Below are 16,407 nucleotides of genomic sequence, written 5' to 3' on the forward strand. Positions count from 1 at the left end.
AGTTTTACACAAACGATATCCACAAGAGTTTCTTAGAATATTGTATCACCTTCTTTTTTTTTCAAAGAGCCCTTCAGGTACATTTAAAACCTTCAAAGCGTTTTGTTAGCGGTGTGAATGTAACCAAAGGTAATTCATGCTAACAAAATAAAGCGTGGTATGTTGACGATACAGGTTTATAAGACAACTAACTTGCATCATGGATAACTGTAGTACGAAGAACATTGCCTAAATTAGCAAAGAAAATCAAAACATCAAACGTAAACATCCTATTATTTTAAATTCACAAGCAATTCTTTTGCATCTTTTTTGTTTTTTGTTTTTTGTTTAATAGTGTAAAAATGATTTTGGCTGATAAGTTTGAGCTCGAGTTTGATACTCCAACTAACTTACCTAATCTTGGTGTTTACAAAGTTGGGTTACATTTGATACAAGTCTTTTTTGGATTTCTTACAATGTGCTTGACAGCGTCAGTAATTTCGACCGAAAGGACTTATTATGCAAGTATTTTTTTTTTTTTTTTTTTTTTTTTTTTTTGGAAATATAGTATTAACCAATTAGTGTATAGAGCTCAAGCCAAGGAGCACCCAACTATACACTGGTGATCACTCTATCAAGCTTATTTGTATCCGTGGCATTGGCCATGTTTCCCTGGCCTAAGTTTAACAATGGGGTCTATCCAAAAATAAGGGCATTCTTTTTACGTCCTCGTACAAGCCTTATCTTTACTTGCTTCTTCTCTTTGACTTGGTTTATTGTCATGATCGCCATGACTGTTCATTCAACAAATGATTCAAATTGTAATCTAGATGAAGCATTAATAAAGAAACACTCAGGATACGCTAATGCTTGGAAGAATCAGGTAAAGTGTAAACATACATATAAAAAAGGCAAGCAATGCTAACAGGTATCAATTTAGTGTAACTGTGCAAAGACTGTAGCAGCCTTTAGCTGGTTCTTGTTTTTTGCATGGCTTGGCACAGCCGTATGTAGCGCTATTCTCTTATGGCATGAAAAAAAGCAAAGACATTTAGAAAAGAATACAGACCAACAAGCCAAGGATCAAGAAAACCATACTGTTACTTCTACTGCGGAATACAATGAAGATGCTCAAACTATTGTAAATGAAAAAGACAAAGAATCATACCGTAGTGGGTCTCCTTTTTCTAGTAGGATTGAACAAGACAAACAAATGAGTAAAGCCCATAGTCCTGTCTCGGATGAGACTTCTTTTATGGCGAATGGCTATTCTTCTCCTTTAGCAGAAGTCAACACTGCAACATACTCTCCATTGATACATGAGCCTACTTCCCCTTACAGTGGTGTACAAAATCCTGTTTCAACGATTACTGCTCCTTTCACCCCAAGTAATTTGATGAGCCCACAACAAGTACCTCAAGTTGGCTTTGGTTCACCTCAATATCCAGTATCAATCAATGATACTGTTTCATCATACCCCCATTCTCCTTATACCTATACTAGCTCACCTAGTCATGTTTATCCAGCTCAACAACCTTATTATCCCTCCCATAGCTCATTACCAATGAACCACCAAGCACCTGTGGTCCAGCAACCTGAGAATTATCAAAAAGACATGTACCAGTAAATAAACTTTATTAATAGTTATAAGCTGTGTATTTCAGAATTAGAATAATATGTAAGAAAAGATAACAAGAGTCATGTAAACCAAAATGTTTGAGATATATACAATGAAATCTTTGTTGGCAAAAGAGCCAGCAGATGGTGGGAAAGGATTGTTATTAGGATCATTGTTGTTGGAGCCATCGTTGTTGGAGCCACCATTATTGCCACTACTATCGGTTGAATTACCATTCGTGCTGTTTCCTTGTGCTTGGTTTGTCGTATAATTTAAGACTGCAGTGTGTTATTTGGATGAATTTCAATCATGTTCTTACCTCCATCAATCAAATGCATAACTCCATTGTTTAAAAGAATGTTTGCATGAACAACATTTGTACCATTCACTATGAAATAAGTAAATACTTGCTTTCATGACAAAAGCATAGATACCTTGTACACTGATGTTATTAGATGGGTCGGCGTTCGTCAAAGTAATGTTTGTACCAGCAATAGTAGAAACAGTAGTTGGCTGTAATGTCAGGTTAGTAGTATAATAAACGCCAGGAACAATATGTGCTTGAACAATAGTATCCAATGTCTGCGCATCTAGACCTGTAGCATTCAAGTTTTGCAAGACTTCGTTTACCGGAACAAAAAGAGTAACCTAAAAAGCATTCAATTATATATTATTCTTTTTTTTTTTTCACTTACATTTGTGGTTGAATCTAGCGAATTGTTAGACAATTGTCCCAACAAAGCATCAAACGAAGAGACATTTTGAAGGGCGCTGAGAGTATCATTAGGGCTTAATGGAGGGACCAATACTATGTTTTTTTTTTAGAATTTACATATACGTATATATTTTGCTTACTCTTATCAACTACGTATACAATACCGTTGGAGGCCTGAATAGTTTGATTCATCATGATATGAGCACTATTATCAAGTCCATTTCCTACTGTCCACATAAAATCACTCGAAGTATTGTTTGTCATTTCTTGTCTTTTATGATAAACTTGATACTGTTGCTGTTGTTGCTGCTGTTGTTGTTGTTGAACAATTAAAGGTAGACCATATCCAAGTTTATCAATAGAATTGTTAGATAACAAGGTATTCAAGATATTCGTACTGTTTTGGAACTGTGTTGTTCCATTCACAACATGATAACTAAATAAGTCAATAAGATTGAATTGATTTGCAAAAGGCGTGTTTGCAATCACTTGATTCCAACCACTTGTATCATTGTCAGGGAGAGCAGCTTGAAGAGAAACCGGTTTGAAAGAATACATGCTATCGTGATAAGGTTGCAAGTATTCCTCATTAGACATGCGGACGTATTTGGCCATGTTGGGTAATGAGGTTGGTGCAGGGAAGAAAGGCGAAAAGACACTACGAAGCGCAGTAGCAGCTGCATCGTCGTTCTGTGTACTAGTAGCAACAGGAGCAGCGCCAGCATTAGTAGCACCAGCAGAAGTAACACTAGTAGGTGGTTGTTGCTGTTCAGCATTGGACGTAGCGGATGATTGTCCACCATAAATGATTGAAGAAAAGAATACACCAACAGCACCAGTAGGAGAGAATCCCGAGGAATCAGTATTACCGCCTGTGGTTGAGTTCTGCATGTCAGTATTGTTTGTTGTAGGCATTTGGCCAGTAGCATTATAATACACTTGATCTGATGGAACAAACAGGGTCACATTACTTGAAGGATCTGATAACAAATCAACAATGGGTTGATAATCTGGAGATGACTGCAAAAGTGCTACAAACTTGAGTGCTGGACTGGCATTTGTATCATTGAGTGCTTGAAGAATGGTTTGGTTTCCATTTGGTTGCTGTTGAGCTGCAATGAAATGTACAACCAACGAGAATAATGTGAACAGAAAGCCTAGATACATGATGTGTAGGCTGTAGAGTAAAGAAACGAAATGACTTGTAGACCTCTCTGTTAAATAAGTGAATCGAGATAGGGGTTTCACTATTAGCATGGGAATATACGTATAAATGATTCGATAGATGCTGATTTCTTTAGCTTCTTGTCTGTAAGAGCAATCCTTGTGATTGGGTTGCTCAATGCGGCCTTTCAATATGCTGACATGTTTTTCATGCAACTACATATCAAAGAAGCAGCAAAATAGCAATTGATCAAGCTCTGCTTTCTATTAGGTAATCTAGTGAAACGATAGGGCCTTTATTTGCATTTCAATATAGATATTAAACACAACTACTTTATAACAGCTTCACTTGAATGGTAACTTCTAGGCATAGAATAAACAATGCATGGCTCTCATTTCAACAATGCCATTGTTTCTTCCTCAGTCAAGTGAAGAAACGCTATGAGAGTCCATGTTCAACAGTAAAAGAGGGTCCATGCGTATAAAATACCCGACAATAAATGAACGTGCGAAAACTATTTAGATGATCTTGTTTTTTTTTACACCAATCAAATACCATCATCTTCTTTTTATTTCTTTACATTGAAACGCCGTTTCTTTCTTTGCTTCTTTACTCTTTTAACTTAGAATGAAGATAATAGACAAAGTAAACAAGGCTGAAAATGAAGGACGCACCTATTGGTCTTTTGAATACTTTCCTCCCAAGACAGAAATGGTAAACTATTTTGTGATAAACAAATATTAAGCTATCTAGGGTGTTCAAAACTTGTATGATCGTATGGAAAGGATGCAACGTTATGGACCAGAATTCATTGATGTTACTTGGGGTGCTGGTGGTACTTCTGCTGATTTGACCATGAATATTGTGACTACAGCACAGTCTGTGTATGGTTTAGAGACCATGATGCATTTGACTTGTACCAACATGCCTGCTGAGCAGATAGATAAAGCCTTAGAGGCAAGTTTTTGAAATATCCTCTTATATATATATATGTGTGTGTATGGATATTGTACTCATACTTCATGCTATAGGCTGCTAAAGCATGTGGTTGTCAAAACATTTTAGCTTTACGAGGTGATCCTCCTAAAGGTCAGCTGAACTGGGAGTCCTGCGAAAATGGCTTTAGTCATGCGATTGATTTAGTACGATATATTCGACAGAAATACGGTGATTATTTCTGTATTGCTGTAGCAGGTAAAAGAAAGGCATTCAAACAAGGTAATTAATGCAATACAGGTCATCCTGAGGGACACATTGACAATGACGACGAAGAAGACGATTTGAGAAGACTTAAAGAAAAAGTAGACGCGGGTGCTGATTTGATTGTTACGCAACTCTTTTTTGATGTGGATGTCTTTGTTCAGTTTGTGAAACGTTGTCGTGACATTGGCATCACTTGTCCTATCTTACCAGGCATTTTCCCCATTCAAAGCTATGGTGGTCTTAGTCGAGTGATTTCGTTTAATAACAACCATGTACCTCAAAAGATTTGGGATGATTTAGCCTTGATCAAGGAAGACGATCAAGCTGTCAAGGATTATGGTATTGATTTGGCTGTTCAGTTTATACACCGAATTCGAAAAGAAACCGACATTCATGGATTCCATATTTATACCTTCAACCTTGAAAGATCTTCACGTATTATCTTGGAAAAGCTTGGTTTAGTACCTGAACAAGAACAAGTGAAGCCTTTACCTTGGAACCCAGTAAGTGACCTTGTGTGTATATGTTCAGCATTGCTTATCTTTGATAGTCACTTGGTCCAAAGCGTACAAAAGAAACAGTGCGTCCTATCTTTTGGAAGAACCGTGCACACAGCTATGTTCGTCGTACGGAATCCTGGGATGAATTTCCTAATGGTCGTTGGGGTGATGCACGTTCACCTGCTTATGGTGAATTTGATCGATGGGGTGTATCTATCAAATACCCTGTAGAAAAGCAATTGGCCATGTGGGGAGAACCTCAATCACCTGATGATATTGCACTTTTGTTTGCAAGGTATTGTAAGGGTAAACTGGAAGCTTTGCCTTGGAGTGCTCAGAAATTGGATCCAGAGACAGATACAATCAAACAACGCTTGGCTGCTATTAATTTGCTGGGATACTTGACCATCAACTCTCAACCTGCTGTGAATGGTGCCAAGAGCAGTGACTCTATTTATGGTTGGGGTCCAAAGCACGGTTATGTCTACCAAAAAGCATATATCGAGTTCTTTATCCCTCCTCGTCAATTGGAAGACCTGATAAAGAAGATTGAAAAAGATCCAGAAGTGACTTATTTTGCTGTCAATAAGAAGGTTTGTAGGTACTTGTCTTTGAATAGGCCATAATACGATTTTTAGGGAGATTTGAAGACAAACACAGTCAACGATGAACCCAATGCTGTCACTTGGGGTGTCTTTCCCGGTAAAGAAATTGTTCAACCTACTATCGTTGAACCTCTTGCTTTTATGGCTTGGAAGGATGAAGCATTTGGCTTGTGGAATGAATGGGCTCGTATCTATGATCGTCAAAGCTTAGCTGCTGAAGTGATCCTAGATATTTATGAAAACTGGTATTTGGTCAACATTGTTCATAACGATTTCCAGGATGAAAATGGTATTTGGCGTCTATTTGATCTGGAAATCGATGGTGATCTATCCAGGAAACTAAGACGTGCTTCTGGCTCTCTTTAAATATTTATGCATTTCTCAAGGCATATTGTATATATTTTCTTTCTTTATAACGTTGATTATACTTATCATCATTTTATGTTATTTGGACCACAAAATAAATGTCCTTCACTTTCTCTTATAGCGTCATTTTTACTGTTGAAATGTAGATTTAGGCTATAGATAGATAGACTACACTCTTTGCGCTTTTCTTTTTCTAGAAAAGTAAGAATAGCCATCTTATACCACAAAGATAGAAGACAAAGTTTGGAGTTGTAGATCCTTTTTACCACAAAAGCCACTGCTTGTGCACTTTTCTATTGAACAAATTACTCATTACCGAACAGCCAAACTTTTTTTTTCTCGATTCAAATTACATTGGGTCATTCCAAAAATTTCTGGTCGAGTTTTGTCCTTTTTGTTGTTCTTTTTTTTTCACCTTTACGAACCTCCGTGGATCCCCCATGGATCAAAAAATGAATTTCACCTAGCAGCCAGACCAATGATACCAATTGATTCCTAGACTTGAAAGAACATGTTTTAAATGAAAAAAGAGGCCGCATTAGTAGTCTGGTTGTCGAGCAATGGCTCATCAAAGATTGGTATATTTAAGCTGTATTTTGAGCATTGTTACTGTATATGTTATATAAAACCTGTTAACAATAGTATTGCAGAATATACTACATGCTTTCTAGAGTGTTGAAAAACATACAAAAGTAAAAGTAGGATTGAATTCTTCTTTCTGCTACATCAAAATCAAGCTTTTGCGGTGAACTGCCTAAAGACGCAGTTATTGGGCTTTGCTGTAGTGACAAAAGTTGTAAATCTCTGCTTTCTGAGTTTATTGATATGGAACCCGCAACAATGTTGTTGCTAAAATATGGAGCAAAGAGGCAGACATGTTTACGAGGTTTTTCGCCTATATCTCACCATTTGCATGCCACACTTAGCAATCAAACACTTTTATCAACAACTAGAGCATTTGGCGGTCATTTTGAGTATTTATACTTGTCGATAGCTCTATTTTTTGTCTTGTAACGTTAAATAGAAGTTCAGAGGCTGTCAAAATCAGGTTTTTTATGAGTAGTAAGTACCTTTTGGTCCAACTCCAAAAGTGCCCTGTATGTTAGTAAACATAGTTTGTAGCTACTTAAAACTTATATTCGTGTATGGGCATGATTTTTACTAACTTTATGTATCTAACAAAAAGGTGAAGATTTTTCATTGTTAAAGACCGTATTTGTCTGGCGTCGCTGTTACATGAATCGGTAAATCAATATGTTGTACGTCAAATAAACTTGCATGTATGCGTTTTATCCTAAACAAGTACAGGCATACCTTCATACTAAAAGTCAAATTAAATAAGCATTATTTAATGTATTTCATACGTTCACCCGACTTCAATACACAAGCAAATATCGATGTTTGTGATTCAAAAAACACTTTGTTTTATTTTTTGTCTAAATAAATAACTTATAATTCAGGATCGGTAGGCATGCGAGACCAAAATCGTTGCTTTTTCAATGCTTCTTCAAAAGGACTTTCGACACCGCTTTCAGAGCTACCTACAATAACACCTTCCTTTTCGTGTGTACCTTTACTTTCAGAGGGAATCTTGACACCAGCATACTTTAATAACTCAACACCTTGAGAGGTAGCAGCAATAGGCTTACCATGGCGGAAAGCATCAAACACAAACACCTTGGGTTCTTCCATAGGGAAGAAAGAGGTAGGCGAAGTCATGTACTTGATAGCCTTCTCACCACCAGGCACATAGACAGCATCATAAAGCACAGAAGACGTGGTCAAGTAGGTATTGGTAATATTAAGGCCGTCTTGAGTACCCAAGCGAACACCCACGTATTCAGGATAAGCACCTTTTGACTCGAGGAAAGAGTACATGGCCTTGGCTTCGTCTTTATCAGTACCAGGAGCAGTCAAGATAGCCACAGTACGGGTCTTGATGTTATCAGGCTTAGGGTACTTTTCAATCGAGAGACCGACCGAGGTCTTGTTAAGGTTCTCATAGAGCTTTTCAGGGAGTTCCACACCGACACCATAAGCAACACGACGAGCAAGGTTGTTATCGACATGGTTCAAGACATCAATCATCTTCTTGCGTACTTGTATGTCTTTGGATTTACCGATCTCAAAACGAGCACCGTCAACTAATTGTTGTTGTTCAGCCTTGGTCAAAGAGTTATAAAAGAGTTGGGATTGGGAGTAGTAATCAAAGAATTGAGCGGAGCGGCCACGGACTTTCTTAGCGTTATCGATCTTTTCAGGATATTCAATGTAGCCGCCCTTGTTAGGAGAGACAAGCGAAGGTGTGTTGCCTTGTAACTTGTTGGGGTAATAGGCAACCTTGCCCTTGTGGATTTGAGATTGCATGTAGCCGTCCCGTTGGTTGTTGTGGACAGGAACAATAGGACGGTTGATAGGCAATTGCAAGTAATTGACGCTGTTCATACGGTTTAATTGAGTGTCCAGGTAAGAGAAGAGACGGCCTTGCAAGAGTGGGTCATCAGTAAAACCGATGCCACGTACAATATGACCAGGGTGGAAGGTGACTTGTTCAGTTTCAGCAAAATAGTTATCAGGGTTACGGTTTAAGACAAGTTTACCAAGAGGTGTGAAGGGCACCAAGGATTCAGGTAAGATCTTTGTAGCATCCAGAAGAGAAAAGTCAAATTTGTCAAGGTCAGACTCCTTGATGATTTGAACACCCCAGTCCCATTCAGGATAGTCTCCCTTTTCAATGGCAGTGTAGAGATCGTTACGATGGAAATCAATGTCTTTACCAGCAATCTTTTGAGCTTCGTCCCAGACCAAGTTAGCCAAACCTTGCTTAGGCTTCCAGACAAACTTGACATAGTGTGACTCGCCATCATCGTTGACCAATCTAAACGTATGAACACCAAAGCCTTCTACTTGTCTAAAAGAACGAGGAAGACCACGGCCCGAAAGAGCCCAAAGCACGGTGTGTGTTGATTCAGGGAACTCGCCAAAGAAGTCATAAGCGGTTTCATGAGCAGTGCCAGCTTGAGGCACTTCCTTATCAGGCTGAGGTTTAGCAGCATGAATAAGATCAGGGAACTTGATGGCATCATTCACAAAAAAGGGAGCAATGGCATTACCCACACAATCAAAGTTGCCTTCATCTGTGTAGAAACGAACAGCAAAACCACGCACATCACGTACAGTGTCAGGAGAACCACGAGAACCGAGCACAGTAGAGAAACGAACAAAGACAGGTGTTTGCTTGCCTTGCTTGTCCAAGAAACTAGCAGCAGTAATATTTGAGTAATCGCCATAGGATTCAAAGTAGCCGTGTACACCCACACCCCTGGCGTGTACCACACGTTCAGGAATTCTCTCATGATCTATGTTTGATGTAATCAGTACAACAAGTGTAACCATGGCTACTTACCAAAATGCATAATTTTTTCGCGCAACATGAAATCTTCTAATAAAGTGGGACCATCCAATCCAGCCTTAAGACTGTCAGAATTGTTGATCTTTTGACCAAATTGAGTTGTTTCTTGAGTGCCAGCATCGTTCACAATGAATTGGCCTAATTGCTCATTCTTTGCATTACGGTTGTCATTTTCATCGAAACCAGAGATAGCACAGGCACCATCACCAGCAACTAATTGTGCAGCCATAAAAAGACTGACAAATGAAGCCAATGCATTAATCTTCATGATTCTTTAGGGCTAATGTAAGTAAAGAAAGAATAAAAAAGTCAGGACAGAAGAAATTCAATGGTGTTATTTATATATTCATGTTTCGGAAGCAGAAAAGGAATCTAGCAGATGTCGTCAGAATGTTGTTTGTTACAACTTTGAATTTCGGTGTTGCAACGGATCATTTTTAAAAAAAACAGAAAATATCGTTTTTTACTTTTTATAGAAACTTCTATTTTTTTTTTTTTTAAAAAGTAATGTATTTTCCAAAGGTTCAATGAATATATATATATATAGACTGGAAAATATTAACAACAATAATGCGCGTTCATTATACATCTACTTGAAGCATTATTTCTATGCTGTAGATAAACAGCGATTTATGTACGACCAAAAACCCAAAATTTTTCCTAAAAAATGATTGAACCATATCTTTGCTTCGTAAGCATGAGTTGAAAGTAACTGGCGATCAAGCAGGCTGATAGGTGTTCAGCCAATCAATGTTCTTTATTGCATGCTTAGTCATGTACATAGATTGTAAAAGAACAAATTTATAACAGTTGCACGGGACAATGTTTGTGTTGTACATATGCATTTCATTTGATACTAAGCTAGATAAAGACAAGGGAAAATAGGGATTTGCATAGATACACACGCATGGTGTGTAGTACATATAAATTTGAAATTTAGTGAATGGGAAAAATACTATTAATCTCGATTTAATAATAAGCCGGAAAATGAGAAACAAACGCGATACTTGTAGATAATCAAACAAACATCGCTTTATTTGACAGAACAATGACTCAGTATCCTTAGTCTATCTTGGATTTGAAAAAGAGATCGAATGGTGCTTATGACCCTGTAGCTGCAGTCATTGGATTGTATCATTCAGAAAATCAACACTAAATATAATCATTCTTGAATCAACTGATACACGGCTTGAGCTTTGATTCTGTATAGACCAGAGAAACGACAAGTATGTCGAGCACATTGACATGGATGCATAAAGCACGCCATTTAAAAATTAAGCTTGGTTCCTATTGGCTAATGCTTTTTCATCTGTCGATACGCGATCCTTTTCGAGCCCTAGTTTTTTATTTTTATTTTTATTATTCTTCTTATATATACGATGGTATTGAATAAAGAATACAAATACTCTGTTGATGTGTCTGATCTCAGTTATTCTTATGGTGGTCCCACTATTATCGATCACTTGGATCTCAAGTTAAAAGCAGGTCAACGTTGTATTCTTGTCGGTGCTAATGGTGCAGGCAAGACAACATTGCTCAAGATCTTGGCTGGTAAACGCATGATTCCCGGTCATGTCTCTGTTCTTGGCAAGAATGCGTTTCTAGATGCACCTCAAGTAAGGATTTAGATATCCCAAACCAACTTACATGATTAGGGCGTCACTTATTTAGGCACTGAATGGGCCAATAACCCAGTAGTGAAGTCTGATTTATCTGTTGAATATCTGCTCAAGAGTATGGGCAGTCATCGCTGGCCAGAACGTACTGAAATCTTGCTTCGTGTGCTTGATGTAGACACCAAATGGCGCATGCATCAAATCTCGGATGGTCAGCGTCGTCGTGTACAATTAGTGATGGGACTGTTGCATCCTTGGGAATTGTTATTGTTAGATGAAGTCACTGTTGATTTGGATGTACTTGCTAGAGCTGATTTCTTAAATTTCCTTCGAGTAGAAACAGAAGAGAGAGGATGTACTATTGTAAATAGAGAAACAAATGCTGAAAGGATATTCATACGCGTCTTTTAGGTCTATGCTACACATATCTTTGATGGTTTAGGTGATTGGGCAACACATATTGCTCATGTTGCTGATGGCAAAGTGCTTTCGTTAAATGATGTCAACAATTTCCCTGAATTTGAAGCTATCAAGCAAAAACACCGTGAAAGAAATTTAGTAGACTCACCCTTGATGGCTCTTTGCTATTCTTGGTTAAGAGAAGATAGACAAAGACTTCGCAATCAGAAGCCTATAGATCCAGCCACAGGTTTACCTCATTCAAAATGGGATGAAATGAGTGACAACATGAAGAAATATGCTGACAAGTATTATGATTATTGGAAATAATAAAGTTATTTTCATATGACAATTTGCGTAACTTTCTTTCTTTTTTCTTCTTCTCATCTCTTCTTCTTTTTTTTTTTGCCATCATGTCGTTGAACGCGCAACAAAAGAATGCACTCGGTACATTTGTGCGTGCTTATGGACTAGGTTGGACTATTACAACAGCACCTTCCATTCTATCTGTCATGATCAAAGCGCTCTTACTTACTAAATCAAAGGGCGCTATACAAAAAGCATTGACATTAGTATTAAAGAACAGCATCGCACAAAATGGACTGCCTTTGTTACTCGCGACCTCACTTAGTTGTCATCAATTATTCGCGAAATACAAAAAATCAATAGTCTTTTGGTCTTCATGGGTCAGTATATGGCTCACACGTCGTTTATTTCCTCGCACCAAGACACTCGACTTGACTTTTTTCGTGTTTGTACGAGCATTGGACGTATTTGCCCATCGAATCTATGCTTCTTCTCGGGTTCGAAAAACAGTGCCTGAATGGACACTGGAGTATGGCAACATTGCTATTTTTATGCTGTCATCAACAGAAATCATCTTTTCGTGGTTTTATGAGCCAGAACGATTACCCAAATCTTATGCAGGCTGGATCACACACATGTCGGGCATTGATGATCGGTTATTAAAAGCCCTTCGAGCCATTCGTCAAGGGGATTGGATTTATGGTGCAAGTAATTCCTGTCTGTCTATATATACTTGCTCATCCATCTACTCATAGAAAGACACTGGTTTTGAAAGCCTGTTGGGTGATTACTGTGTTCAATTGGGTATACCCAGGTCTTTAGGTGATCCATGTACTGGAAGGATCGCTTGTACGATTGTACATGAAGGCAAGCCTTATGGTTGTGAAGCAAATGCTCTTTTACGATTCTATAGAGGATTTATCAAGATTTTTCCAGTAAGCCAATCCATTGAAATGTCAATCCAGTAGAATTAACACACATTAGGTTTATTTCTCGGTTCATTTGTTTCCTCCCTTGTTCTTTCGAACATCTCAATTCATCTCTCATCCAATGCAGTCCATGTTACATATCCTGATGGCGTCTGTGCGTTCCTCTAGTTTTCTAGGTACTTATATTGCTATTATATGGTATAGTATCTGTTTAGTAAGAACTCGCATTGGATACCAATTGCTCGGTGTAAACCAGACAAGGCTGGATAATACACTAGCTCCTTTGATAGGCAGTATGCTCTGTGGTCTATCTCTTTTGATTGAAAGTAAGCATCGTCGTAGTGAGATGACATTGTATGTTGTTCCCCGTGCTCTTTATTCTTTTACAGAGCGTATCTTGAGTCCACATCAAAAGGGAAGATGGTGGGAACAAACAAGTGCTATCTTTGCTGAGCATCTCGTCTTTGCTGCCTCTGTAATGGTTGTTGTGGATGCTGTCTATCAAAATAGACATATGGTTCGTCCTTCTGTTCGAGGACTCTTGTCTTGGATCCTTCAAATTCAATCTCAAAGTGGCCAATCAACGCCCATACAAGAAGAAGAGGAAGAGGATCAAGGCTTGACAATGAAAAAGAAATAAATTTTTCCGAGGATTAGTTGCCATGCAATAATTCAATCTCCGTCAACGTGTATTTTGTGCGCGTGAAAAAAAAAGCGGTCTTCTTTTTATTATTATTATTATTTTTTCTTTCTTTATTATTATATATATACAATGGCATCTACAACAGCACTTTTCTATCATCATCATACCCAAACAGCATATAACCCTCATCAAAATCAACAACAACAACAACAACAGCATGACAATATACCCCTTTCTACGCATGAAGACAATACACCACCAGCAATACATCGCTGTGATACTTGTGGCAAGACTTACAAAAGTTCCAACTGCCTTTTTAAACATCAGTGGGAACACTCTACCCAATGGGAACTTATATCTAAATTTCCATTAACAAAGCACCAACAAGTGCAAATGTTAGAAGCTGCTTCTATTCTTGTAAATATGAAGACTATGTCGGGAAAATTATTTTAGAGAAAATAAATTCTTTTATTATTCATTGCATGGTTTACTGAGTGTAGGTGATGGTTTAGCATTTGGATCAAGTGGTAAACGATTCCAGTATCTTTGTCTTATCAATCCTTTCTTGAACTGGTCTTGAGTCATGTCCAGAAAGACACCATAGGCTGTGCCATGTTCCATTATGTTGGGTACAGCAGCCTGAAGTAAAGAACGACCACGACCAGTGATAGCCAAGGGTTTTCCATGGTAGAAAGTGTCCCGTACAAACATAAGGGGCTCTTCACTCTCGATCAAGACTTCAAATGCTTTTTTAGTTCCAGAAGGTACATACACACCGTCGTACAAGACAGCAGACGTGGTCCAGTAAGTCTGGCTCATGCCGTCCATCCCAATCATATCCACATAAGCACCTTGGCGAGTCAAGAAATCATACATGGATTGAGCCTGCGCTGTATAAATACCAGGTGCAGTTAGGATAGCCACGCGTTTAGCATGAATATGGTTTGGACAAGGATAGTTCTCGATCGACAAGCCTACTGTGGTCTGGTTCTGGTTCTCAACCACTTGATCAGGTATAGCCACGCCTATTTTAGAAGCAATCCGAACAGCCAAGTTATGATCGACCCTGTTAAAGACCTGTACCATGTTATGACGGATGGTCGCATTGTCGCATTTGCCAAGTTCAAAACGAGCAGCATGCACAATCTGTTGTTGTTCATGGACTGTCAGACTATTATAGAACAACTGAGCTTGAGAGAAATGGTCTGCGAATTTGCCAAATTTGCCTCGACGTTTGGTACCATTGACTTGCTCAGGGTATTCCAAATACCCGCCTTCCTCTTCAGACACAACACGGGGTGTATTGCCTTGAAGTGTGTTTGGGAAATAAGCAACTTTGCCCTTAAATACTCTTTGCTGCATAAATCCGTCTCGGAAATTGTTATGAACAGGTACATGAGGTTGATTGATAGGCAGTTGCATAAAGTTCTTTGAGTTCATACGGTTCAGTTGTGTATCCAAATAACTAAACAAGCGACCTGAAAGTAAAGGATCGTCCGTCAAAGTGATGCCTAAAACACACACACACACACAGTTAGGTGATGTTCATAGTTGTTCTGTTTACCTCTGACAACATGGCCTACATGAAAAGTCACTTGTTCTGTTTCTGAGAAAAAGTTGTCGACATTACGGCTCAAGGTCATTCTACCCAGTCTGGTGACAGGCACAATCGATTCAGGAATAATCTTGGTAGCATCCAACAAGTCAAAAGGAAACTTGAATTGATCTTCTTCAGGTACAATTTGAACACAGAGCTCGTATTGAGGGAAGTCACCTCGGTCAATGGCAGAATACATATCATGACGATGGAAATCAATATCTTTACCAGCAATCTTTTGTGCTTCATCCTGGTAGAAAACAGGTCAATAACAACGTATGAGTTAGGGTGAATTACCCAAACAAGGTTGGAAAGTCCTTGTAATGGCTTCCAAATAAACTTGACAAACACGGCTTTTTTGTCTTCTCGGATAAAACGAAACCTATCCAAAAACCAACAATATCAATGGGCTAAAGTTTAATGTAAAAAAAAAATTACGTACGTGTGAGTACCAAATCCTTCCACTTGACGAAAACTTCTTGCAATGCCACGGCCTGAAAGTACCCACATAACTGTATGAATACTCTCTGTATGTTGTGAGAAGAAGTCGTAGGATGTACAATGAGCCGTGGATGCTTGAGGAACTTCTCGGTCAGGTTCAGGCTTAGTAGCATGAATCACGTCTGGAAACTTGATACCATCTAGTATATGGTGAATACTTTTATCTATATATCCTAAAAATTACCTTGAATGAAAAAAGGCGCAATGACATTGCCAACTAAATATCAGTGTGTGAATAACCTATTTATCTTGTTGGATACTCTACCCAAATCAAAATTGCCTTCTTCTGTATAGAATCGAGTAGCAAACCCACGCACATCACGTACAGTATCTGGAGAACCACGGGAACCAAGCACAGTAGAGAAACGAACAAAGACAGGTGTTTGAGTACGGGAAGAAAGGAACTTGGCAGCAGTCAAGTTAGACCAGTCAGCATACGATTCAAAATAGCCATGGAAGCCTACACCTCGAGCATGAACAACACGTTCAGGTATGCTACATAAGGATATGAGTATAGGTTGATAGTAGGCATGTCTCTACCGTTCATGATCTAAAGTAGGTTAGCATTGTATGAACAAACAAGGGCACAAACCAAAATGCATGATCTTTTCTCGAAGCATGAAATCTTCTAAAAGAGTAGGGCCTCTTTCACCAATAATCAGACTATCTGTATTATTCACTTTTTGACCAAACATAGTGGTTTCTTTTGTTCCTGCATCTACTCGAATCGCTTCTTGAACAGGATCATGAGATGTCTGTGCACTGCTTAAATAAGCAAGCATACCAAAATAGAGAAATAAAAAAAACTTCATGAAGGAACAAAGAAGATGAAAAGATGCGTTTAAATAAAAAG

The 16,407-nt window shown here is 38.4% G+C and overlaps 8 protein-coding genes across 8 annotated transcripts; 5 read left to right on the top strand and 3 right to left on the bottom strand.

Moving 5' to 3' along the window:
- Nucleotides 1-288: 288 nt before the first annotated feature.
- On the top strand, nt 289-1,606 carry B0P05DRAFT_635313 (uncharacterized protein; the record flags this gene model as incomplete). The annotated part of the gene is made up of 3 exons (XM_051583587.1): nt 289-500; nt 569-862; nt 920-1,606. Exons 1-3 carry the CDS (start codon nt 342-344, stop codon nt 1,604-1,606), a joined length of 1,140 nt encoding a protein of 379 aa, XP_051437192.1. The 5' UTR covers nt 289-341.
- A 39-nt stretch (nt 1,607-1,645) lies between these two features.
- Nucleotides 1,646-3,479, bottom strand: B0P05DRAFT_569542 (uncharacterized protein; the record flags this gene model as incomplete). The annotated part of the gene is made up of 5 exons (XM_051581262.1): nt 1,646-1,875; nt 1,917-1,985; nt 2,032-2,245; nt 2,293-2,405; nt 2,453-3,479. The coding sequence occupies 5 exons, from the start codon at nt 3,477-3,479 to the stop codon at nt 1,646-1,648; spliced, it is 1,653 nt and encodes a 550-aa protein (XP_051437193.1).
- An 804-nt stretch (nt 3,480-4,283) lies between these two features.
- On the top strand, nt 4,284-6,276 carry B0P05DRAFT_531532 (methylenetetrahydrofolate reductase-domain-containing protein). Its single transcript, XM_051576983.1, has 5 exons — nt 4,284-4,434; nt 4,509-4,671; nt 4,714-5,183; nt 5,231-5,773; nt 5,819-6,276. Exons 1-5 carry the CDS (start codon nt 4,333-4,335, stop codon nt 6,149-6,151), a joined length of 1,611 nt encoding a protein of 536 aa, XP_051437194.1. The 5' UTR covers nt 4,284-4,332; the 3' UTR covers nt 6,152-6,276.
- A 1,324-nt stretch (nt 6,277-7,600) lies between these two features.
- B0P05DRAFT_465241 (catalase-like domain-containing protein) lies at nt 7,601-9,792 on the bottom strand (the record flags this gene model as incomplete). The annotated part of the gene is made up of 2 exons (XM_051574256.1): nt 7,601-9,510; nt 9,558-9,792. The coding sequence occupies 2 exons, from the start codon at nt 9,790-9,792 to the stop codon at nt 7,601-7,603; spliced, it is 2,145 nt and encodes a 714-aa protein (XP_051437195.1).
- A 1,089-nt stretch (nt 9,793-10,881) lies between these two features.
- Nucleotides 10,882-11,936, top strand: B0P05DRAFT_531539 (P-loop containing nucleoside triphosphate hydrolase protein). The gene is made up of 3 exons (XM_051576984.1): nt 10,882-11,179; nt 11,219-11,542; nt 11,591-11,936. The coding sequence occupies exons 1-3, from the start codon at nt 10,943-10,945 to the stop codon at nt 11,906-11,908; spliced, it is 879 nt and encodes a 292-aa protein (XP_051437196.1). The 5' UTR covers nt 10,882-10,942; the 3' UTR covers nt 11,909-11,936.
- Nucleotides 11,937-11,960: 24 nt separating this feature from the next.
- On the top strand, nt 11,961-13,643 carry B0P05DRAFT_531544 (uncharacterized protein). The gene is made up of 3 exons (XM_051576985.1): nt 11,961-12,588; nt 12,640-12,819; nt 12,869-13,643. The coding sequence occupies exons 1-3, from the start codon at nt 11,992-11,994 to the stop codon at nt 13,451-13,453; spliced, it is 1,362 nt and encodes a 453-aa protein (XP_051437197.1). The 5' UTR covers nt 11,961-11,991; the 3' UTR covers nt 13,454-13,643.
- B0P05DRAFT_531546 (uncharacterized protein) lies at nt 13,566-13,934 on the top strand. The gene has a single exon (XM_051576986.1). It carries the CDS (start codon nt 13,586-13,588, stop codon nt 13,907-13,909), a length of 324 nt encoding a protein of 107 aa, XP_051437198.1. The 5' UTR covers nt 13,566-13,585; the 3' UTR covers nt 13,910-13,934.
- Nucleotides 13,928-16,366, bottom strand: B0P05DRAFT_505767 (catalase-like domain-containing protein; the record flags this gene model as incomplete). Its single annotated transcript, XM_051575520.1, has 6 exons — nt 13,928-14,967; nt 15,021-15,303; nt 15,351-15,435; nt 15,496-15,694; nt 15,820-16,049; nt 16,143-16,366. The coding sequence occupies 6 exons, from the start codon at nt 16,364-16,366 to the stop codon at nt 13,928-13,930; spliced, it is 2,061 nt and encodes a 686-aa protein (XP_051437199.1).
- Between the last annotated feature and the right edge of the window lie 41 nt (nt 16,367-16,407).

The sequence above is a fragment of the Gilbertella persicaria genome, assembly GCF_025201335.1.
Source record: "Gilbertella persicaria strain CBS 190.32 chromosome Unknown B0P05scaffold_9, whole genome shotgun sequence".
Classification (NCBI taxonomy): Eukaryota; Fungi; Mucoromycota; class Mucoromycetes; order Mucorales; family Choanephoraceae; genus Gilbertella; species Gilbertella persicaria.

What these genes read in the sequence shown, in the direction of transcription:
- B0P05DRAFT_531532 (XM_051576983.1), top strand. Translation starts at nt 4,333, where the DNA reads ATGAATATTGTGACTACAGCACAGTCTGTGTATGGTTTAGAGACCATG. An exon ending in AGCCTTTACCTTGGAACCCA is followed by an intron (nt 5,184 to 5,230) that starts GTAAGTGACCTT and finishes TATCTTTGATAG; the next exon opens with TCACTTGGTCCAAAGCGTAC. An exon ending in ATTTTGCTGTCAATAAGAAG is followed by an intron (nt 5,774 to 5,818) that starts GTTTGTAGGTAC and finishes TACGATTTTTAG; the next exon opens with GGAGATTTGAAGACAAACAC.
- B0P05DRAFT_531539 (XM_051576984.1), top strand. Translation starts at nt 10,943, where the DNA reads ATGGTATTGAATAAAGAATACAAATACTCTGTTGATGTGTCTGATCTC. An exon ending in CGTTTCTAGATGCACCTCAA is followed by an intron (nt 11,180 to 11,218) that starts GTAAGGATTTAG and finishes TTACATGATTAG; the next exon opens with GGCGTCACTTATTTAGGCAC. An exon ending in AAGAGAGAGGATGTACTATT is followed by an intron (nt 11,543 to 11,590) that starts GTAAATAGAGAA and finishes CGCGTCTTTTAG; the next exon opens with GTCTATGCTACACATATCTT.
- B0P05DRAFT_531544 (XM_051576985.1), top strand. Translation starts at nt 11,992, where the DNA reads ATGTCGTTGAACGCGCAACAAAAGAATGCACTCGGTACATTTGTGCGT. An exon ending in AAGGGGATTGGATTTATGGT is followed by an intron (nt 12,589 to 12,639) that starts GCAAGTAATTCC and finishes ATCTACTCATAG; the next exon opens with AAAGACACTGGTTTTGAAAG. An exon ending in GATTTATCAAGATTTTTCCA is followed by an intron (nt 12,820 to 12,868) that starts GTAAGCCAATCC and finishes AACACACATTAG; the next exon opens with GTTTATTTCTCGGTTCATTT.
- B0P05DRAFT_531546 (XM_051576986.1), top strand. Translation starts at nt 13,586, where the DNA reads ATGGCATCTACAACAGCACTTTTCTATCATCATCATACCCAAACAGCA.